Source organism: Mucor mucedo (assembly GCF_025094135.1).
Source record: "Mucor mucedo strain NRRL 3635 chromosome Unknown EV154scaffold_29, whole genome shotgun sequence".
Taxonomy (NCBI): Eukaryota; Fungi; Mucoromycota; class Mucoromycetes; order Mucorales; family Mucoraceae; genus Mucor; species Mucor mucedo.
Genome location: NW_026252313.1, coordinates 247409 through 270748, shown reverse-complemented (window position 1 = coordinate 270748; position 23340 = coordinate 247409). Strand labels below are relative to the sequence as shown.

At 35.4% G+C, this 23340-nt stretch overlaps 5 protein-coding genes across 5 annotated transcripts; 4 read left to right on the top strand and 1 right to left on the bottom strand.

Moving 5' to 3' along the window:
• Positions 1–391: 391 nt before the first annotated feature.
• EV154DRAFT_503478 (uncharacterized protein) lies at positions 392–2564 on the top strand. Its single transcript, XM_051600934.1, has 15 exons — positions 392–549; positions 602–789; positions 845–884; positions 1011–1058; positions 1115–1169; positions 1233–1243; positions 1309–1359; positions 1412–1444; positions 1512–1556; positions 1610–1657; positions 1720–1844; positions 1903–1978; positions 2042–2061; positions 2122–2258; positions 2363–2564. Exons 1-14 carry the CDS (start codon positions 420–422, stop codon positions 2155–2157), a joined length of 906 nt encoding a protein of 301 aa, XP_051459380.1. The 5' UTR covers positions 392–419; the 3' UTR covers positions 2158–2258; positions 2363–2564.
• A 700-nt stretch (positions 2565–3264) lies between these two features.
• On the top strand, positions 3265–7747 carry EV154DRAFT_561880 (uncharacterized protein; the record flags this gene model as incomplete). The annotated part of the gene is made up of 8 exons (XM_051605703.1): positions 3265–5229; positions 5289–5853; positions 6218–6771; positions 6829–6903; positions 6965–6995; positions 7068–7344; positions 7404–7457; positions 7516–7747. 8 exons carry the CDS (start codon positions 3265–3267, stop codon positions 7745–7747), a joined length of 3753 nt encoding a protein of 1250 aa, XP_051459379.1.
• A 4714-nt stretch (positions 7748–12461) lies between these two features.
• Positions 12462–16976, top strand: EV154DRAFT_503473 (uncharacterized protein). Its single transcript, XM_051600933.1, has 7 exons — positions 12462–14437; positions 14497–15064; positions 15120–15961; positions 16019–16093; positions 16170–16525; positions 16559–16660; positions 16719–16976. Exons 1-7 carry the CDS (start codon positions 12473–12475, stop codon positions 16948–16950), a joined length of 4140 nt encoding a protein of 1379 aa, XP_051459378.1. The 5' UTR covers positions 12462–12472; the 3' UTR covers positions 16951–16976.
• Positions 16977–19214: 2238 nt separating this feature from the next.
• Positions 19215–19646, bottom strand: EV154DRAFT_479871 (uncharacterized protein; the record flags this gene model as incomplete). The annotated part of the gene is made up of 1 exon (XM_051598291.1): positions 19215–19646. One exon carries the CDS (start codon positions 19644–19646, stop codon positions 19215–19217), a length of 432 nt encoding a protein of 143 aa, XP_051459377.1.
• Positions 19647–22146: 2500 nt separating this feature from the next.
• On the top strand, positions 22147–23102 carry EV154DRAFT_503466 (uncharacterized protein). The gene is made up of 4 exons (XM_051600932.1): positions 22147–22213; positions 22267–22370; positions 22428–22559; positions 22613–23102. The coding sequence occupies exons 3-4, from the start codon at positions 22438–22440 to the stop codon at positions 22935–22937; spliced, it is 447 nt and encodes a 148-aa protein (XP_051459376.1). The 5' UTR covers positions 22147–22213; positions 22267–22370; positions 22428–22437; the 3' UTR covers positions 22938–23102.
• Positions 23103–23340: the final 238 nt, after the last annotated feature.

The window sequence follows — 23340 nt, the reverse complement described above, 5'->3', positions numbered from 1 at the left end:
ATTTTATTTTAAATGAAAGAAGGGCAAAGAAAAAACGCCAAAAAAAAAAAAAAAAATCACTTTGTAAACAAACAGATTGACGTCAGCACCTGCTTGTGAGTCTAGATAGCACATTGTGATCATGCATAATTTTAAAGGAAAAAGCACTTCATTTTAGAACCAGCTTCTCTTTGAGCAATGAGTGTCTGTAGCGGACTATGAAAGCTAGATCAAGCATCCTGTTTCGTTTGTTGCCGGGTGCTTGTCCCTTAAACCAAAATATGCAATACCATCCATTCTAGTTGATATCACTATCAAGAGATAAAGTTTTGTGATAATAAAACGCGTGTGCCCTTCCTCTGCCTGAAATCAAAAGCAAAGCAGTCCCCCAGTTTTTTATTCTGGGCGCTGCAAAGTTAAATTCTTTGTCTTTCCCAAAAATGAGACTACGTATCCGACATGCTAAAGGATTGTTGACAATTTCTGATGTAACATTAGAGCAATCTGTATTGGAACTCAAAAAATGTATTTCTAAATCTATTGGTCTAGCTTCAAACCAAGATGTCGAAAGTGAGTAAGGTGAACCAGTTTTGTTCATAGTACTAAATTTTGTATAATTTAGTATCCGGAGGATATCCCCCCAAACCAATATCTGACAACACCATCTCATTGAAAGATGCTGGACTTAGAGATGGCGACACTCTAAATATTAAAATCTTGGACACTGTAGTTGCGCCCGTTCATAAGGAAAATAGTACAACCGTGAAAGAAGGCATTGTGGAAACTCCCACTGGATTTTTGACACTCCGAGTAACGTTTTACTGATACTGGCAATTTAGAAGAGGAACTAACTTCAATTAAAAAGGTGATGGATGATGATAATTCGTGTTTGTTTAGATCTATCGGTAAGCCACGCTTTTTCTATAAATTGTCCTGATTTTATTGACTTTTTTTTTTTTAAAAAAAAAAGGGTAAAATGGTTTGCAAAAATGTCCGAAAAAGTAAACAAAAGGCTGATTCCGTTATTTGCAGCTACGTTTTAAAAAGAGATACTACGATATCAAAAGATCTCCGTCAAGGTACTTGCAATACTTGAAACAATCAAAATAACAATGATTTTCTTACCACCATATAGTTGTTGTCGAAGGAATTAAGTCTGATCCCATCACGTATTCTGATGCAACTTTAGGGTAATTTATTAGCTGTATTGTTAAGTTTAGTAAAATCGTTTAACCCTTGTTTTCTTATAATAGACAACCTAGAGGTAGTTCTGAATTTCTTGCAACAAAAAAATAATCACAGATATTGATATAATTATACTATGATAAGACAAATACATGGATTGGATTCAAAAGCCAAACGCTTGGGGAGGTGCAATTGGTAAGTATTAGTACTAGGAAATGTTTGAATCATTCTAACATCAGTACAACAGAATTAGCTATACTTTCGTCTCATTTTGGCATAGGTAGGAATTCCAAAACAGTATTTGCTATGTAAACTAATAGCTCATCAATCAAACTTTGAATCAATAGAAATAGATAGTATAGATGTTCAAACTGGTCGTGTGGATAAATTTGGTAATAAGTATTTGCTTGAATCTAGCGAATACATGCTAAATAAGTCAAAATAGGAGAAGGAAAATACGACGAGAGAGTACTGATAGTATACAGTGGTATTCGTAAGTTCTTTTTTGAAAATACGACGATAATACACTAACATTTTTTTTTTTTTTTTTTACAGATTATGATGCGTTAGCACTAGCTCCTACCAGCGACAGTCCTATGGATTTTGATCAAACACGATTTTCTGTTACTGACGAATACATATTAAAATCTTCTTCAGAACTCGTTAATGGGTTGAGAAAGGTAAAACCAAGTTTGTGAATGGGATATGTTGCTAAATCTGATTTTTTTATGACAATAGTCTCACAGGTTTACGGATATCGCTAATTTTACCTTGAAATGCGAACAGTGTAACACTGGCTTAAAAGGCGAAAAAGGTAAGCCTCTTAAATTATTTTTGTTTTAATTGCCAATATTTACATATTATTCGGTCTTTATAGACGCACAAGACCATGCTGCTGTAAGTATTCAACTACTCCTAATTGACAATTTGAATAATATATTGACTGACTTGGCATAGAATACGGGGCATACCCATTTTACAGAGTATCAATAAATTAACCTAATAAACAAGTTCCCTCAATAAATCTACACGTAGTTTACTGTTTGTCAGGAGATTGTTAAGATGTTTGTTATCAACGATTCGTAACTGTAGATCTATTGATTTTGGTGTATTGTTTTTTTAAATAACCGAATTGTGAAAGGAAAAAAAAGTGGACCTTAACACTTCTCTTCTCTTGCACATAAAAGCATATACATACCGTCACTCAACAGTGTTTCGTTTTCAATGATAAAAAACAACTACTCTCTTCTCAAGATAATTCAGCTAATATAATCGTTCACTTCAAGTCAAAGATCTAAAAACGAAAAATAATGTGAAGAAAAGACAGCCGAACCCCCTACACTCAAATTCGATTGTATGTGTAGCCTGATGTCTAGATTGTTACACAGTTTATGATCAACGTAAAAACATTAATCAGTTCGTGGTTAGTATTTGGTAACATCATGTCGTATACCTTCGAGATTATTAAGGAAAGCAGTACCTTCAATTTTAATTCAACTGCTCAAGTGGAAACATTTTTTGTAATCTTTTTGTTTTCCCTTTTTAAGCCAAGTCGACTGTTACTTTAAATTAAGCTTTTTGTGGTTCCTTTCAAAGAATGTTTTTGTGTGGCTGACAATAGATTGTTATGTTTTCCTTAAAAATGAAAATAAAGCACTACAGGTTATCGATTATGGGATAATTTCAAGTTATTCTATACCCCTTTCCCCTCTCCTTAATTTTGTATGTGAAAAGGTTTTCGTTTGTTTGATATATGAAAATATATGGTTATGACAAGAATATTTGTTTTTATTTTGAATAAGAAAAAAGCCCAATTTGTATTACACAAGAGTATACCACGCAAAGCTTTTATAATATAACTTTATCCAACGAAGAATTTACGTTGTAAATTAATTTTATACATCTATTTCCATTATGGATCTCACTGTAACTAATACACTATGATACTTTATTATTAACTGGCATCCGAGCTAAAATCTTGTGTATAAAATAAGCTTTTTGGGAAGGTGCCACTATATTTATTGTATAACCCCATTTTTTGTACAAGCTAGTCAAAAAATAAAACTTTCCTTTTTACTCTTTTTGATAGTTAATAAAAAAATGGATACCATTATAGAAGTGGGAAGAACAGATATCCTTGAAGATATCTCAGAAACGGTACCCCTCAATGAAAGAAGTTTACCTAAAACGGAAACTGGGAATTTGAATATCTTAAACAATAACATGCGTCACGAAGTCATCTTGCTAGACATATCTCGCGATAAAAAATGGGTGGCCAATGTAACGAAGCAAAATGGCAATCTTTTTATCACTAGGCGTGAATTTACAGAAATAGCAACAGGCTACAATGAAGAAACCCGTATTATCCTTGATATTACCAAGACTATAAAAGTTGTTAAAGGCCCTCACTGCAAGTTCTTATCGATATCTCCGAATGGTGAATATATTGTTCTATCATTTTATGAAAGAGTCCCACGAAATAATTCTGGTTATCATGATCCAAAAAATCCATACTGCTATGTATTTAAGGTGAAAAATAATATTATAACTTTATGCAGTGTAAAGATAAAGTGTGATGGTCGCGCTGTTTTTTTTCATGAAGAACTCAACTCACTTGCCATAATCAACACAAAGGCTGTAGAGGTGTACGAAGATTTTCCTAGCAAGAAATATGTCAGTTATTTGCTTGATTTATCATTGTTTTATTCGGTCGAGTATTGTCGAGAAGCGTTTGCAATTGACTCCAGCTTTATCGAAACTGTGACTTGGGTAGATTATGATAATAATAACATACCTTCAGATATGGAAGCTATCATTCAAATTAGTCGACATGCTCGACACAATCTTTTGACAACACATTTCAGAGGTGGTATTGCTCGTGTCTGGTCCCTTCAAGATGGTGTACGCTTGACCTCGTTTCCTGCTCCAAAACAAAGCATTGTGGCATTTTCTAAAAACTGCAAATATACAGCCACGTTTGTAGCACTTACTAAATCTGTCAAAATTTATAATGTCAAAAGTGGATTGCTGGTTTACCAATTGAAATCTCAGAAAGGCTTTTCCGAATCTTTTACGCTTACGCATGTCCGATTTTGTTATGACGGTCGATATATTGCCATGTCGGGATTGCAAGACAATTGTGTGGTTTTTGAAGTATGGTATGTTGAGGCTGAGAAGTCTATTTATAGAATAGAACGGCCTTTGGTACATCCGGAAAGTAATGTACGTAGACATGGAAATACACCAACAGGAAAAATAATTCAGCCGTTTGTTGTGCGTGGAACCAATGAAAATAACGAAAAGTGCCTTAAAGGAATCTATACGTCAGTCCAGGGAGATGAACATGTAACAAATTCAATTATATTAGATATTGATCGATATGACGTGAGAAGGAGTACCGAGAATCCTTCAAACCTGATTGACTCGCCCCAACCTATGCTTCTTGATGAAAATGAAAATCAAGTGAACAACATTGTTTTTAACTGGATTAACGACGAAGGACTGCAAAAACCTTATCTAGGAGCAGAGTATGAGCTTTGTAACAACTTACGAGATTTTAACAATTTGAAATGTGGCATTTTAAATGTTAATGGAAATCAGCTTCTGATTCGTTTTGGTCTATATACCGTGCAACTTTGGGAATTATCTGGTCCAGCTATTGGTCTGGTCAATCCGTCCAATAATTTAATAACTCCAGCCACTAATATGGAAACTGTGGCCTCCGAACAAGAAGATAAACTACTCTACATAAGAGCGTATAAGGGACCGGACTATGGTATCAAATACTCTTTTCGTGAAAACTGGAGAATTCAAAGATTTGAAAGTATTCGATTTATTGGTGGGATGGCTTCTGGGAGAATGATAGTAAATATCACGGAAAATGAAACGAAAAAGTGTGAGCAGTTGACTCATTATCACACAGAGGAGTTATTTCTGCCGCTGGATGATTTTTCTCTGCATACAAACGTTAACGGTCGAAAGCCTTTTGATTATCATAAGCTAGAAAGTGCATGTCAGACACTTCATTATCTCACCGCTGATGGAATCGAAACGAATTTTCAGAAAGTAAGGATAGTTGTAAAACACAAAAGATATATATAAAGTAACTAATCACTTGTAATCAGGATAACTATCATATGATACTCCGCAAAACAAAAGAATTAATCGAATCAGCTGTAAAAGACATTGACATTGAGTCTAACTTCTTTTCGACTATTGCTGGGAGCAGGACACTCGCTATGTTGGCTTCGTTTAAAGATGGTAGACAAGTTATCAAATCGATTTTAGAAAAAGAGATACCCATAAGTATCTTCAGTTATGCCCGGACGATTAAAAAGGAGACCCCACACAAGGACAAAGAATCATTAAGGGATAACATAGTGACTTTAAAAAACCTTTTGGGGGTCAAAGCTGAAATCCCTTCCTCAGTACCAGAACCCCCATTAGCTTCAGATTCAGCGGAAATAACCTATCGAAACTCTGACTTGAATTTGATAGTCCAACCACCGAAAAATTTGGACATGATAGCCGGAAATGAAAATGTGTTAACTGTCCTCATCGAAGAACTGGATCACAAATTGTACAAATTTTTATTCAATCGTATCCTATCGGATGCTAAAAAACTGGGCCCTGGATGTTTCTTTGCACTTACTGACGCTCTTTTATTTCTTCAGGAGGAAGATAACACCGGTAAGAACATAACCACTTTATCGAATGTTTTTAACGAATGTTTCTTTTTAAAAAGACCTTCTGCTTACCAGCTCCCAGAAGCTTTCTTTCTTGGCGATCGACAAGAAAAAACTTGGGGTTCTAGATTCTGAATTAGTACAAAGCATCAAAGTCAAAATGTCACAGAAAAAAGAATATATATCCAATCTAAGAAATTTAGAGTCTCATGCAACTATGGAACAATTAACAAAATACAGCGGGTGGTATCTTTCTATGTTTAGACTTCGGAAAAAGCTAGATTGTCGTTTTACAAAGGCAGTCCTACTATTATGTAGAATCGTAAAATACGCTTTCCTTTATTATGTGAGAAGATTTTTCAAAAAAGCACGAAAGGATCCCAGAGGTGCTTCCAAAGTATGCGTTGTCCCCCTTCCTCAATTCAACATATATACTAAACTTCCCGAAGATCGGCCCAAGAATCTGGAGTATAAACTTGACAATCTTATTACTTACAAAACAAAGAGTGCATTTGTCAAAGTTGCTGTAGATCAAGATTCCAATAATATCTTCAAGCAAGGTGATACAGTTTGTGAGGTGATGGTACAGTATAAATGGGAAACGTTCGCTCGCTGGAGATTCTGGTGTATTTATGCTTTACACGCCATTTATTATGCTTCTTACGCCACCAGCGTTTTGTTTGCCTCAGAACTATATGGGTATGAAGGAGCACCACTCAAAATAGAGCATCCTGGCCAGATTACTTCGGTTTTTTTTATGTGTGCGTCTCTTTCGGTGCTCGTCATACAAGAGGGTCGCCAATTTGCCAAAACAAGTTGTTTACACAGCTATTTCTCATCGGGATATAACTGGATCGATTTTTTTGCATATGTTTTCCCAGTAGTTACGCTTATTCAAATGATACATGGCGGATCCTATTTTGTAAGTTGCTGATTTATCGTTGAAAATAGAAAAAGTTAATAATTGTCACATATTTAGAATGAAATTTGCAGTGTCAGTAATTTAATTCTGTGGACGCATGGTATTCTAAGATTGCGTGTTATATCGTTTTTTGTAAGTAACTAAAAAAAAAAAATCTTAAAATTATAACTTTACTTATAATTCTTTTCTTCAGGGTATCACACTCGAAATCATCATTCAGCTTTGTATAAGGGTTAGGGCGGTATTTACTATTATGGTCCTTGTGATTCTTGGCTTTACCATGTCATATATCATAGCGTTGCGTTTACAACTCGACGATTTTTTTCAAGAAAATTATGCTGGCAATTACACAGTGGATGGTAGCGAGAACCCAAGCGGGACCGTTAACTTTGTTGATGTTAGTGCGGATAATGGATTTAGTAATTGGTTCAAAGCATTTTACCAAGTATGGTTCTTTGTATACGGTGTATGGGATCCAATCAATGATGGTGATGCAGGTGATAGCTTTTTTATTATGTGTCTGTCTATATTATTTTCTCTCGTTACTGTGGTTATCTTCTTTAATTTATTGATGTAAGTACATGAGGATAAAGGAGTAAACTATGATTTGCTTACTAACATTTTTTGTACAGTGCTCTTATGGCTAGTACAGCAGAGAGCGTGAAGAGTCGTGGTAAAAAAGTTTGGTAAGTGTATATGATTAATTAACTCGATAATATGAAAATTTAATTGTGATGTGATTAGGGTGAGCCATTTCGCCGCCGTAGTATCTGAAATTGAACTCCTTTGGTGTATGGAGAGTACGAGACGAAATCGACAGAATAATCCTTCGTATATCTATTATATAGCTTCCGATAGTCAAATCAATCAATACGAAGAAATACTCAAAGAGGAGAACGCAAAACTTTCGAAGGATTTGGGTATCAAAAATGCCAGTGACAACCAGGGTGCTCATAGTTGTTGCAAAACAAAATAATAAAAATTGATACACATTAACAGAAATTATGTAACGCTCTATTCATGTCCCATATATTCTCAATCTTTTTTATTATAACGTACATTGAATTAAAGTGTCTTCCCGCGAGAGCTTGCATTGACGCTTAAATGAATTGTTTTATTTTGTTCTTCTTGAAAATTTAATAAAAACCAATCACAATCAACATTTTTGCAATCCTTAACACCGTTTTTATATTAAAACGGGCTTTCTGCATGTTTTTCTATATTACATAACATAATAGATGTTTTGAATTTCAGAACTTTTCATTAAGGGATGTCTTATTTTTTACTCGATTTAAACATCAATTACTCGTCATCCGTGACGTAGACACCTCCAGAAAATCAACCAGAATGTTCAGAACACTCAGACGCTTCTTTTTCAATTAGTATATGACTGTGTAGGACAGCGTTGTAGTCATCCAATCCGTAAGAATTATTTTCACATGCTTAAATCACTGGCACTGCGCCAGTTATTTACAGTCTGATCAGACAGCTATTTATGTGCACGTCTTACGCAAACAACATGCGCGATGCAGTGCATTAAGCGTGCACCACTGTATAATATATAAAAGATCGCGCCATGATAATCACTGGTTAAACATATTCATAGTGCACTAAGCTTCTCTCACTGTAATTTACAGGCTTGAAGCTGTTTTGACGATCCACTGTATTGTTTTAATGAAAAACATGTTTTTTGAGGAAAATGTGCGCGCAAACGCCAGCTGTAATACCATCTAATTCAATTTGTTCTACGAAATCTATGACGTCTACAGAGGAAACAGACTCGCTTATCTTGAAACGGTTTGATCAGAAATGACATTTTATAATTTCCCTGTCAAAGTAAGGTCCCTGGATATTAAACTTTTACTTAGACAACCCTATACCCAAAATGCGTAGAAAAAGCAGGTGCATCTTTTGGGCTAATTTTTAAAAAGATTTAACTTGTAAAAAACAAGCTTTGTCTAACAAAAACTTGTTTTTTTTTAATTATGCGCGGAATATAATTTTTCTAATAACAAAACTGCTCTAAAAACAAAACCAGCGTAAAGAACATTAAATTTGGGCTATAGTTATACAGAAACACTTTTCATTAAATCTACAGGAAGGGTATTCAAAAGGTTGACTTGTTAAATTTGTGATTTTCCTCGAGGTATATCCTTTGTGTTTTGGCCAATTTTAGGCGTTTTGAAAAAGTCTTAAAATTAAAATTAACAATTCAATATGATATGTTCAATAATTTCGAGCAATTGTTTAGCTTGAAAGAACTTACGAAAACGACGGTACTATACAAAAAATCATTTCAAAACAGTGTGTTAGGCGAAAAAAAGGGCCAAGAAAGATTAAAAGATCAATATTGGATGCAGCATCTACTGACCGTAACATGCATTTATATTAGCCACATCTTTTTCATTAAAATACAGAATAGTCAAGGTCTTAAATCTGAGGTTTTCACCTTGGATGAACATAGTTATCAGTAATTTGGTGTTTAATTGTAAAGGCCTTTGGCCATAGGTATGGCTATTTGTCTCAAATCTGATTTAATTAATGTGATTTTTTGGGAACGCCGTAGGCGCTTCCAAAAAAAAACCTATTCTGTATGATCTCATTTTTTACAGGACTACATTGAATATAAATAATGGTTTACAACTGATAGTTTATTACATAGTTTGAGAAGTACAAAAATTTCTATTCATCTTGCCCTTGCATGGAGAACAGTTAAACTTCTTACATGCCCTTGGTTTTCTTTTTTTTTTTTCGGTGGAAGAATGTAAAAAATTCTGCGATTTCTAGTAGTAGTAGTAGTCGCAGACGTGAAATAATTTTGCAATTGAGTAATTTGCATTCTAGAACTATGCTGAAGCTGTTGGAATGCGAAAGAATTACTACAAATGTCGATTGGTGTCATAAGGGTTGGAGCAATGACTCTAGTTGGCACGGTAATTTGGGAAGTTTGCAAAGAGCTGATAATAACAGGAACATTCAGATCATTACTGATGACTTTACTGCTCAATTCACTTGAATCCAAATGGGTGAAAGTATCGGGTCTTTGAGCATTTACCAAACGTGTTTAATGTCGAATATTGCTACGCATCATATCACACTGAGCCTGGTTAACCAAAATGGTATCTCTGTATTTACTGTCATCCTTTTTTGTTGTTGTATGTAAGCAATTTGTATAATAGCAATTTTCTCTTGATAAAACGGCCTGATGGTATAATACGACTCGCAATCAAAACCAATATTTACTCTGGTTCTTCTATCATGAATATCATTTAAAACTGTTTGCATAAAAACGTCGATGGAATCAATGCTACTTAAACATTCAACTGTAACATCCGAAGGGATTTTATACACGGGTGATTCGTGTTCTTGATCAGTTACTTCGACCGTTACATCATCAACATGTTTAACATCAATTATCAAGGAAGGGAAAATGTCTTCAAAGAGCTTCTGATCGCCAACGACATTGTCTGTAAAAACTATTTTTGGCATGGTATAACCATATAGCTCGTACGACCTCTTGAGAGCGCACAACAATGGTTTGACATGTGCGTGACCTTTTGTCGGTACAAAAGCCATTGCACTTACTTCTTCATACTCGTTACAAACGGTGTACAATGCTTGGAATACAGGCTTACCACCAACTTTGGCTATCTTTTTAATAATTTTAAAAGAATGGTCCACCTTAAGAATTTCACCATCCTTTACCATGGTCTCACGTTTCATCTTTGAGCGCAGCAAAGTAATAAATGATGTGTACACATGGCTGATATACTTGGAGCTAGGACATACGCCACCATATCTCATTTTATCGCTGTATGCGGAAAACTTTTCGACTGTTGAGGATTCAAAAAATCCGTGAATAGTGCTGTTATTAAAATATTTAACGGCGTCCAAGTACTGTAACTCCAAGGTGTCATGTTTGAGATGATGCAGCTCTTCTAAAATCTTACTCATACGATGAGGTCCAATCGAATTTTGAAAAAGTGCTCTCATAAAATTCATGAGCATCTTTGAAATACCTGATTTATGGGTAATAAATGCGGGAAAATCAGTTTGGCATCCCAAAGATAACTGCCTAACAATCGAGTCGTCGTATCCGTTAAAAGTATGTTTTGGAGATTCAGGTGGTGCACTACAGACATATCGTTTTGACATAAGATAATATGAACTAAAAATGAAATTCAATTAAAACATTTTCCCCTCATTACTACCAGATCACTTACTTTTCGAAATCAATTATTTTTCGGGCACGAGTCTTGGTGTTAAAACCATTCGATTTAATTTCACAATTGCATTTTGGCATTTCAATTTTTCTTGAGCATTCATGAAATATTCAGGAAGCCATAAGAAAACACGAGGGATGTACAAATTGTTGACATCCGAACTTTCTTTAAGTGAGAAAGACGGCATGGGTTGGTAGACCCAGAAAGTTTTATTTTGGTATGGTAGTTATGGGTTTTCAATTGTACAGCCTTTAAATTCTTCCTGGAGTCTTTTTGAATATTTATTAATGACACTTTCCTCATTTGAGTCAGTATCGTCACTGTTATTATTGCTTCGACAGAAAATATCATCACTATTTCCATCATCATCATTGTCATTATCATCAACTTCGTCTTCGCTATCAAAGTCAAGCAAATTGTCATCCATTTCCTCGTCAAAACTATATTAAAAAAATAAATAAGATATATTATTTGACTAATCCCAAAAAAACCTTTTATTACCTTGACTCATCTTACTGAACCTGGTCAATCAAATAATTGGTGGAATTGTCATTAGTTTGATCTTCAATCATTTCAGGTAAAAATTGCATATTTGCATTACTGATCCAATCCCTATTTGATCATTGTTACTGCCACTTGCAGTCTCCGGTATCTTAAATTAACATCAATAATAAATCCCATGTAAAAAGAGTAATAAACTCACATCAGAAACTTTTGATTGATCTATAGAGGTAAAATTGCTTAAGGTAGTCTGTACAGTTCTAATGGTGTCTCGCATCTTAAAAGGTCTTCCTACACCAATAGTTCCCGGTTGGTTCTTTTGGCCTGAAGGTCTATTCCTCTTTTTTTTTGTCAGTCCTCAAGAGAAAGCTTTCGGATTCAGTAGAAATTAAGTCCCGTTTAGGACCCATTTAAAATAAAACTTTGAAAATAATGTAAAGAAGTGCTGAAAGTTTTTGTTCCTTTGTTATTATTTATAACCCTTCAAAGCGGAATAACAAACTAATTAACAACAGGCCCAGCTATCAAATTTTTCTCGGGCCGAAAAATTGGCTAATGAAACTTCCTACTTATGCTCAAATTCAACAGAATGCTCTACTTATGTTCTATCCCAGAGTTTTGATTGGACACACCCATGGCCAGAATGCCACAAAAGGTACCCGATCCTAGGCCATGGCTACGTGCACTTTGGCTGTCCCTAAGAAAAATTTGGCTGTCCCTAAGAGACCCGTAACTTTATCCAACGCGAAATTTACGTTGTAGATTAATTGATACATCTATTTCAATTACGGATTTCTATAACTAATACACTATGATACCTTATTATTAACTGGCATCCGAGCTAAAATCTTGTGTATAAAATAAGCTTTTTGGGAAGGTGCCACTATATTTATTGTATAACCCCATTTTTTGTACAAGCCAGTCAAAAAAAAGAAAAAAAACTTTCTTTTTTACTCTTTTTGATAATTAAGAAAAAGATGGATACCATTATAGAAGTGGGAAGAACAGATATCCTTGAAGATATCTCAGAAACGGTACCCCTCAATGAAAGAAATTTACCAAAAGCGGAAACAGGGAACTTGAATATTTTAAACAATGACATGCGTCACGAAGTCATCTTGCTAGACATATCTCGCGATAAAAAATGGGTAGCCAATGTAACGAAGCAAAATGGCAATATTTCTATCATTAGGCGTAGATTTAAAGAAACAGTAACAAGCTACAATGAAGAAACCCCTATTATCCTTGATATTACCAAGACTATAAAAGATTTTAAAGGCCCTCACTGCAAGTTCTTATCGATATCTCCGAATGGTGAATATATTGTTCTATCATTTTATGAAAGAGTCCCACAAAATAATTCTGGTTATCATGATCCAAAAAATCCATACTGCTATGTATTTAAGGCGAAAAATAGTATTATAACTTTATGCAATGTAAAGATAAAGTGTGATGGTCGTGCTGTTTTCTTTCATGAAAAACTCAACTCACTTGCCATAATCAACACAAAGGCTGTAGAGGTGTACGAAGATTTTCCTAACAAGAAATCTGTCAGCTATTTGTTTGATTTATCATTGTTTTGTTCGGGCGAGGTTTATCGAGAAGGATTTGAAATTGACTCCAGCTTTATCAAATCTGTAACTTGGGTATATTATGATAACAATAACATACCTTCAGATATGGAAGACATCATTCAAATTAGTCGACATGTTCGACACAATCTTTTGACAACACATTTCAGAGGTGGTATTGCTCGTGTCTGGTCTCTTCAAAATGGTGTACGCTTAACCTCGTTTTCTGCTCCAAAACAAAGCATTGTGGCATTTTCTAAAAACTGCAAATATACAGCCACATTTGTAGCACTTACTAAATCTGTCAAAATTTATAATGTCAATAGTGGATTGCTGGTTTACCAATTGAAATCTCAGAAAGGCTTTTCCGAATCTTTTGCGCTCACGCATATCCGATTTTGTTATGATGGTCGATATATTGCCATGTCGGGATTGCAAGACAATTGTGTGGTTTTTGAAGTATGGTATGTTGAGGCTGAGAAGTCTATTTATAGAATAGAACGGCCTTTGGTACATCCGGAAAGTAATGTACGTAAACATGGAAATACATCAACAGGAAAAAGAATTCAGCCGTTTGTTGTGCGTGGAACCAATGAAAATAACGAAAAGTGCCTTAAGGGGATCTATACGTCAGTCCAGGGAGATGAACATGTAACAAATTCACTTATATTAGATATTGATCGATATGACGTGAGAAGGAGTAACGGGCATCCTTCAAACCTGATTGGCTCTCCCCAACCGATGCTTCTTGATGAAAATGAAAATCCTGTGAACAATATTGTTTTTAACTGGATTAACGACGAAGGATTGAAAACACCTTATTACGGAGCTAAGTATGAGCTTTCTAACAACTTACGAGATTTTAACAGTTTGAAATGTGGCATTTTAAATGTTAATGGAAATCAGCTTCTGATTCGATTTGGTCTATATACCGTGCAACTTTGGGAATTATCTGGTCCAGCTATTAGTCTGGTCAATCCGTCAAATGATTTAATAACTCCAGCTGCTAATATGGAAACTGTGGCCTCCAAACAAGACGATAAACTACTCTATATAAGAGCGTATAAAGGACCGGACTATGGTATCAAATACTCTTTTCGTGAAAACTGGAGAATTCAAAGATTTGAAAGTATTCGATTTATTGGTGGGATGGCTTCTGGCAGAATGATAGTAAATATCACGGAAAATGAAACGAAAAAGTGTGAGCAGTTGACTCATTATCACACAGAGGAGTTATTTCTACCGTTGGATGATTTTTCTCTGCATACAAACGTTAAAGGTCAAAAGCCTTTTGATTATCATAAGCTAGAAAGTGCATGTCAGACACTTCATTATCTCACCGCTGATGGAATCCAAAAGAGTTTTCAGAAAGTAAGGATAGCCGTAGAACACAAAAGATACATATAAAGTAACTAATCACTTGTAATCAGGATAACTATCATATGATACTCCGCAAGACAAAAGAATTAATCGAATCAGCTGTAAAAGACATTGACATTGAGTCTAACTTCTTTTCGACTATTGCTGGGAGCAGGACACTCGCTATGTTGGCTTCGTTTAAAGATGGTAGACAAGTTATCAAATCGATTTTAGAAAAAGAGATACCCATAAGTATCTTCAGTTATGCCCGGACGATTAAAAAGGAGCTCCCACACAAGGACAAAGAATCATTAAGGGATAAAATAGAGAGTTTAAAGGAACTTTTGGGGATCAAGAAAGCTGGTATCCCTGCCCCAGTAACGGAATTCCGATTAGCTTCAGATTCAGCGGCAATAACCTATCGAAGCTCTGATTTGAATTTGATAGTCCAACCACCGAAAAATTTGGACATGATAGCCGGAAATGAAAATGTGTTAACTGTCCTCATCGAAGAACTGGATCACAAATTGTACAAATTTTTATTCGATCGTATCCTATCGGATGCTAAAAAACTGGGCCCTGGATGTTTCTTTGCACTTACTGACGCTCTTTTATTTCTTCAGGAGGAAGATGACACCGGTAAGAACATAATTACTTTATCGAATGTTTTTAACGTCTGTTTCTTTTTAAAAAGATCTTCTGCTTACCAGCTCCAAGAAGCTTTCTTTTTTGACGATCGACAAGAAAAAACTCGGGGTTCTAGATTCTGAATTGGCACATGGTTTCAAAGTCAAAATTTCCAACCTAAGAAATTTAGAGTCTCGTGCAACTATGGAACAATTAACAAAATACAGCGGGTGGTATATTTCTATGTTTAGACTTCGGAAAAAGCTAGATTGTCGTTTTACAAAGGCAGTCCAACTATTATGCGAAATCGTAAAATACGCGTTCCTTTATTATGTGAGAATATTTTTCAAAAAAGCACGAAAGGATCCCAGAGGTGCTGCCAAAGTATGCGTTGTCCCCCTTCCTCAATTCAACATATATACTGAACTCCCCGAAGATCGGCCCAAGAATCTAGAGTATAAACCTGACAATCTTATTACCTACAAAGCAAAGAGTGCATTTGTCAAAGTTGCTGTAGATCAAGATTCCAATAATATCTTTAAGCAAGGTGATACAGTTTGCGAGGTGATGGTACAATATAAGTGGGAAACGTTTGCTCGCTGGAGATTCTGGTGTATTTATGCTTTACACGCCATTTATTATGCTTCTTATGCCACCAGCGTTTTGTTTGCCTCAGAACTATATGGGTATGAAGGAGCACCACTCAAAATAGAGCATCCTGGCCAGATTACTTCGGTTTTTTTTATGTGTGCGTCTCTTTCAGTGCTCGTCATACAAGAGGGTCGCCAATTTGCCAAAACAAGTTGTTTACACAGCTATTTCTCATCGGGATATAACTGGATCGATTTTTTTGCATATGTTTTCCCAGTCGTTACGCTTATTCAAATGATACATGGCGGATCCTATTTTGTAAGTTGCTGATTTATCGTTGAAAATAGAAAAAGTTAATAATTGTCACATATTTAGAATGAAATTTGCAGTGTTAGTAATTTAATTCTGTGGACGCACGGTATTCTAAGATTGCGTGTAATATCGTTTTTTGTAAGTAAAAAAAAAAAAAAAAAAAAAAAAAAAAAAAATTAAAATTATAGCTTTGCTTATAATTTTTTTTCTTCAGGGTATCACACTCGAAATCATCATTCAGCTTTGTATAAGGGTTAGGGCGGTATTTACTATTATGGTCCTTGTGATTCTTGGCTTTACCATGTCATATATCATAGCGTTGCGTTTACAACTCGACGATTTTTTTCAAGAAAATTATGCTGGCGATTACACAGTGAATGGTAGCGAGAACCCAAGCGGAACCGTTAACTTTGTTAATGTTAGTGCGGATAATGGATTTAGTAATTGGTTCAAAGCATTTTACCAAGTATGGTTCTTTGTATACGGTGTATGGGATCCAATCAATGATGGTGATGCAGGTGATAGCTTTTTATTATGTGTCTGTCTATATTATTTTCTCTCGTTACTGTGGTTATCTTCTTTAATTTATTGATGTAAGTACAGGGGGATGAAGAAGAAAATTAAGATTTGCTTACTAACATTTTTGTATAGCGCTCTTATGGCTAGTACAGCAGAGAGCGTGAAGAGTCGTGGTAAAAAAGTTTGGTAAGTGGGTATGATTGATTAACTCAATAAAATGAAAATTTAATTGTGATGTGATTAGGGTGATCCATTTCGCCGCCGTAGTATCTGAAATTGAACTACTTTGGTGTACGGAAAGTACGAGACGAAGTCGACAAAATAATCCTTCGTATATCTATTATATAGCTTCCGATAGTCAAATCAATCAATACGAAGAAATACTCAAAGAGGAGAACGCAAAACTTTCGAAGGATTTGGGTATCAAAAATGCCAGTGACAACCAGGGTGCTCATAGTTGTTGCAAAACAAAATAATAAAAATTGATACACATTAACAGAAATTATGTAACGCTCTATTCATGTCCCATATACTCTCAATCGTTTTTATTATAACGTACATTGAATTAAAGTGTCTTCCCGCGAGAGCTTGCATTGACGCTTAAATGAATTGTTTTATTTTGTTCTTCTTGAAAATGAAAATATGTGTATACCACCTGAGCTATACTATATATAGTAATTCCTCTTATATACCACCTGCCGGATTGTACCCGGACAATCGATGCCCGGCAGGTGGTAGATAGCCCATTATACGTGTAGATATGGATTAATAAAACGGCACTTTTTAGGCTCATAAAGTCAATTACCACCTGTCTGTTATGTGAAGTCTGGCAGGTGTTAAATAGGCAGAACCCTCCTACCACCATTTCTTTACAAGATTAACAGTGCTCTGTCTAGTAACGTATTTTCCTTCATACTTTCCATAGACAAGAAATGGCCGTGCAAGTGTTCTCGGTTAACCTCATCAGATTGGTCTACTGCTTGTACCCGTAAAAGCTTTCGATGCTTGAATCTTAATTAGATTGGATATTTATTCTTACAGCTTGATCATTTGCTCTCTTTTTCCTCAACGATTTCAATAGTAGTCTTACGAGCATTTCCATGCTTACAGCGAAAAACTAAGTATGTTAATTCACTTTTATCGACATCTAAAGCAAAGCTGTTTTTGAAAGCCTATATTTCAAGTACTGTTTAATCTGTGTTGACTGCCGAAAGGCCTCATTTATAGCATTTAAAAGAGATGATATCCAAATTATTTTGAAGTAAAGTAAAGTGAAGCATAATAAAGTATTACTGTGTTCCTACTATTATCTATTTACGTTAACCGTAAGTCAAAAAATAACTTTATGAGCCTAAAAAATGCCGTTTTATTAATCCATATCTACACGTATAATGGGCTATCTACCACCTGCCGGGCATCGATTGTCCGGGTACAATCCGGCAGGTGGTATATAAGAGAAATTACTATATATAGTATAGCTCAGGTGGTATATACAGGTTCTCTTGAAAATTTAATAAAAACCAATCACAATCAACATTTTTGCAATCCTTAACACCGTTTTTATATTAAAACGGGCTTTCTGCATGTTTTTCTATATCACATAACATAATAGATATTTTGAATTTCAGAACTTTTCATTAAGGGATGTCTTATTTTTTACTCGATTTAAACATCAATTACTCGTCACCCGTGACGTAGACACCTCCAGAAAATCAACCAGAATGTTCAGAACACTCAGACGCTTCTTTTTCAATTAGTATATGACTGTGTAGGACAGCGTTGTAGTCATCCAATCCGTAAGACTTATTTTCACATGCTTAAATCACTGGCACTGCACCAGTTATTTACAGTCTGATCACAGCTATTTATGTGCACGTCTTACGCAAACAACATGCGCGATGCAGTGCATTAAGCGTGCACCACTGTATAATATATAAAAGATCGCGTCATGATAATCACTGGTTAAACATATTAATAGTGCACTAAACTTCTCTCACTGTAATTTACAGGCTTGAAGCTGTTTTGACGATCCACTGTATTGTTTTAATGACAAACATGTTTTTTGAGGAAAATGTGCGCGCAAACGCCAGCTGTAATACCATCTAATTCAATTTGTTCTACGAAATCTATGACGTCTACAGAGGAAACAGACTCGCTTATCTTGAAACGGTTTGATCAGAAATGACATTTTATAATCAAAGCCATTAACGCACGCCCGTTAAAATTTCCTTTTTGGGACCTCCACGCCCGTGACCCGACTCTTGTAGCTGTAATATCTCCATGCCCGTAATATCTCCATGCCCGTAATATCTCCACGCCCGTAATATCTCCACGCCCGTAATATTTCCACGCCCGTACATAATATCACCACGCCCATAATTTTCAAGCGCTAATAGCAGACCCATATAGACTGGGATTTTGTATCTGAGCCGCATAACATAAATTAAAAAGCTCCAAATATCAGAAATTAAGCGGCAGAGAAGTACTTGTCTTTTTTTTTCTGCCCTGGGAATCGAATTAGATGGGTGTCTGACTGACTGGGAATCGAAAAGTCTTAAATATTAAGTGGGTGACTGACTGACTGGGAATCGAAAAATCTTAGAAATTAAGTGGGTTCTTGACTGGAAATCGAAAAGTCTTACAAATTAAGTGGAAATCAACTTAGTAAAAAAAAAAGATAGAAAGTAGTTTTTATTCTGTATTTGAAGTTAGAGAAGGAACTAAAGGTTCAACCAAGAGGCTAAGAAAAAGAGATGCAATTTGATCTCACACTGGCGTATGTGTAATCATTCGCAGCAAAACAACGACGAAGAAGCTTTATAATCAGCTTAGCTATTATGATTCTACGGCATGTTCCAAGGTTGTTACTTTTTGTGAAAAGGAATTTTTTTAATTCATCCTTGTGCTTTTCGTTTGATTCCCCTACAGCTAATGTCTCAGGCATATCTTCCACATCAATACCAACAAGCATTGGCACGACACGCTTTGCATCGTAATCCTTCTTGACGTTGGAAGGAATAAACAAGTGCAAAAAATCTAATATAATTGTGATAGTGGCAATACGGCTATGGTACGTATCAAGTACGTCTGTATAACGGGTAATAAGCTTATATTGCACTTCTTTGTACTCATAATAATTAGTGAAATGAAATTTGCGGGAATCATTGATCATTTTTAATTTATCGCATGTCAATTTGGAAAACTCCTCGTCAAAATCCACAAAGAGTTAATCCAATATATGAGCACGCGTAACAGTTACTGCTTCATTCAACATCTTTTGGTGGTATTATCTAATTACGAAGTTGAGTTGCTGTCATAGTGGATTACGGGGTGAGGATTGAATTTTTGTTGGGCAGTCAGTTTGCAACGCCCGTATATTTCTTAGTCCGATGGCAGAGTCGGGTTACGGGCGTGGTGATCCCAAAAAGGAAAAATTACGGGCGTGGAATAAGTTTTTTGTTTTATAATTTCCCTGTCAAAGTAAGGTCCCTGGATATTAAACTTTTACTTAGACAACCCTATACCCAAAATGCGTAGAAAAAGCAGGTGCATCTTTTGGGCTAATTTTTAAAAAGATTTAACTTGTAAAAAACAAGCTTTGTCTAACAAAAACTTGTTTTTTTTAATTATGCGCGGAATATAATTTTTCTAATAACAAAACTGCTCTAAAAACAAAACCAGCGTAAAGAACATTAAATTTGGGCTATAGTTATACAGAAACACTTTTCATTAAATCTACAGGAAGGGTATTCAAAAGGTTGACTTGTTAAATTTGTGATTTTCCTCGAGGTATATCCTTTGTGTTTTGGCCAATTTTAGGCGTTTTGAAAAAGTCTTAAAATTAAAATTAACAATTCAATATGATATGTTCAATAATTTCGAGCAATTGTTTAGCTTGAAAGAACTTACGAAAACGACGGTACTATACAAAAAATCATTTCAAAACAGTGTGTTAGGCGAAAAAAAGGGCCAAGAAAGATTAAAAGATCAATATTGGATGCAGCATCTACTGACCGTAACATGCATTTATATTAGCCACATCTTTTTCATTAAAATACAGAATAGTCAAGGTCTTAAATCTGAGGTTTTCACCTTGGATGAACATAGTTATCAGTAATTTGGTGTTTAATTGTAAAGGCCTTTGGCCATAGGTGTGGCTATTTGTCTCAAATCTGATTTAATTAATGTACGATTTTTGCAAAAAATATGACGTAGACGGTAAAAGCCCAAAAGCTTTGAGCGGTTTTTAAAAGTAGAGGGCTGCTTTGCTTTTGTTTTTTAGGCAGAGGGAAGGGCACAAGCGTTTTATTATCACAAAACTTTATCTCTTGATAGTGATATCAACCAGAATGGATGGTATAGCATATTTCGGTTTAAGGGACAAGCACCCGCCAACAAACGAAACAGGATGCTTGATCCAGCTTTCATTGTCCGCTACAGACACTCATTGCTCAAAGAGAAGCTGGTTCTAAAATGAAGTGCTTTTTCCTTTAAAATTATGCATGGTCACAATGTGCTATAATCTAGACTCACAAGTAGGTGCTGACGTCAATCTGTTTGTTTACAAAGTGAAATTTTTTTTTGGCGTTTTTTCTTTGCCCTTCTTTCAGTAAAAAGTACCCGCACTCCTAATAAACCAAGCTTGAGAGCACCTAGTACTACTTTTCTCTTCTTTTACAAACCTCAAAGATGAAAACAATAAAGCGTACCAGAACTCCTTTATGGTTATTAACCCAACGTCCAAATATTTAAATTACATAAAAGTTGAAATCGTTTGTGTAGGGACACCGAAATTTGGTTATATCAAAATTACAGAAATCAGAACGGTTTACCTCAGTTCTTTAAAGAAGGCGCGTACACTTTCAATATGAAAGCAGATGCGGAGGAGGACTACGTATTTGCAGTAAACCAAGCTTCAAAAGACCATGCTGATTTGGAGTATCATACATGGGCAAAAAATATGCAGTTAAACTGAAGATTTATTAGAATACTCATGCTCCCGATCCACTGATATGGGACAACGTTAACTGGAAAAAATTCTAACGAGTAGTATTCATTTAACCCAAGGCCGAACAAAAAGATGCAAGTAGAGACAAAGCTGCTGGTATGAGTATAAGCCCAAGTGCCACTATCAAAAGTCCAATCAAGAAGCCTAAAGTCAATGTAACGAGAGTTTATTATTTATCAGTCAGTAATCATTCTTACCTTTTATCTTTCTTTATAGTTTGTATCCAAAGATACTTTTTTTATTGACGGATACAAAGAATCTTTTGGAACCATTGTTGGACGATATGTAAGAAGTTACGTATCCAAAGACAGTAAAAGCAGCTACTTTAAGACGTAAGGATTGTTTTCTGAGTAACAAATTTCACTTGCTGATACGATTAGTTTACAGATTAGGCATGAACAACATTATCGACATCTCCGATGACACAGAAGGTTTACACCTTGCAGGGCTTGATGGAGAAAGCCAAAGACGCCTTGTAGATTTATTAAGCAGCAGCTAGTGTTCGAACTTTTCAAGCTTGCACCGATCTTGCGTAAGTTCGAACGAAGCTCGAACCGAGTTTTTGTACTCGAGCTTGCGCCACTTTTTTTTGGGTTCAAGCGAGCTTTGAGCGAGCATCGATCGAAGCTCGCTCGAAAGTTTCGATCTTCATTCCGAACACTAGCAGCAGCCCAACAGAACAAGAAATCGACCAGTATAACTGTCATCATTTGGAAAGCATCATTGAAAAAGTGAGTAGGTTGCATTATATAAAGTGATGCCTTATTCTTAATTTATTGTTTAGTTCAACAAGGTGGAAGATAATGATATATTCTTCGACAAGGTCATCAAAGAGATAGACGAGGCGCCAACAACAGATAAAGTAGTGAAGAGAGTTTACTCCCAAATGTGAGCTCTTTTATATTCATAATTACATTTTTATTTACTAAATAATTCTTAATGTAGTCTCGAGTCTATGCGATACTATAACTACTTATATGAAACTGAGAACGGAAGCAGTGAGGCCGACTTTATAATAAAGATTTATGGCCCCATAATGGAGAACGTTTTCCGCGGGAGTGGTTGCCGATTGATCTGGTACGTTTTCTTTTTCTGAAAATAATTCTTATCTTACTTATTTACTCTGATAGGGGAGATACCAAGAGTCCTTCTTGTTTAAAGCGATCAAACGAGTCAAAACTCGATCTGAGAGTAATATCACTATACACAAAAACTGAAGATCTTGCTCTGTCCGAGTTTGCAAAGAAAGCGGCACCATGGAAATATTGTTATGACAAGAAGAAGGCAGTAATTGTAAGCTTGATACACCTGAAGGAGCATATCAAAAATGGCAACCTGAACCTGGAGGAGGCAAAAAGTTTTAAGGTCCCATTTGTCTTATTTGAAGGATTGGAATCGGATATCTATACAATCAGACTCGCGAATATAATTTTTCTAATAACAAAACTGCTCTAAAAACAAAACCAGCGGAAAGAGCATTAAATTTGGGCTATGGTTATATAGAAGCACTTTTCATTAAATCTACAGGAAGGGTATTCAAAAGGTTGATTTGTTAAATTTGTGATTTTCCTCGAGGTATACCCTTTGTGTTTTGGCCAATTTTAGGTGTTTTCAAAAAAATCTTAAAATTAAAATTTAATGATTCAATATGATATTTTCAATAATTTTGAGTAATTGTTTGGCCTGAAAGAACGTACGAAAACGACGGTTTACTATACAAAAAAATCAATTCAAAACAGTGTGTTAGGCGAAAAAAAGGGCCAAGAAAGATTAAAAGATCAATATTGGGTGTAGCATCTACTGGTTTTTTAATGACCGTAACATGCAATTATATTAGCCGCATCTTTGTCATGATAAT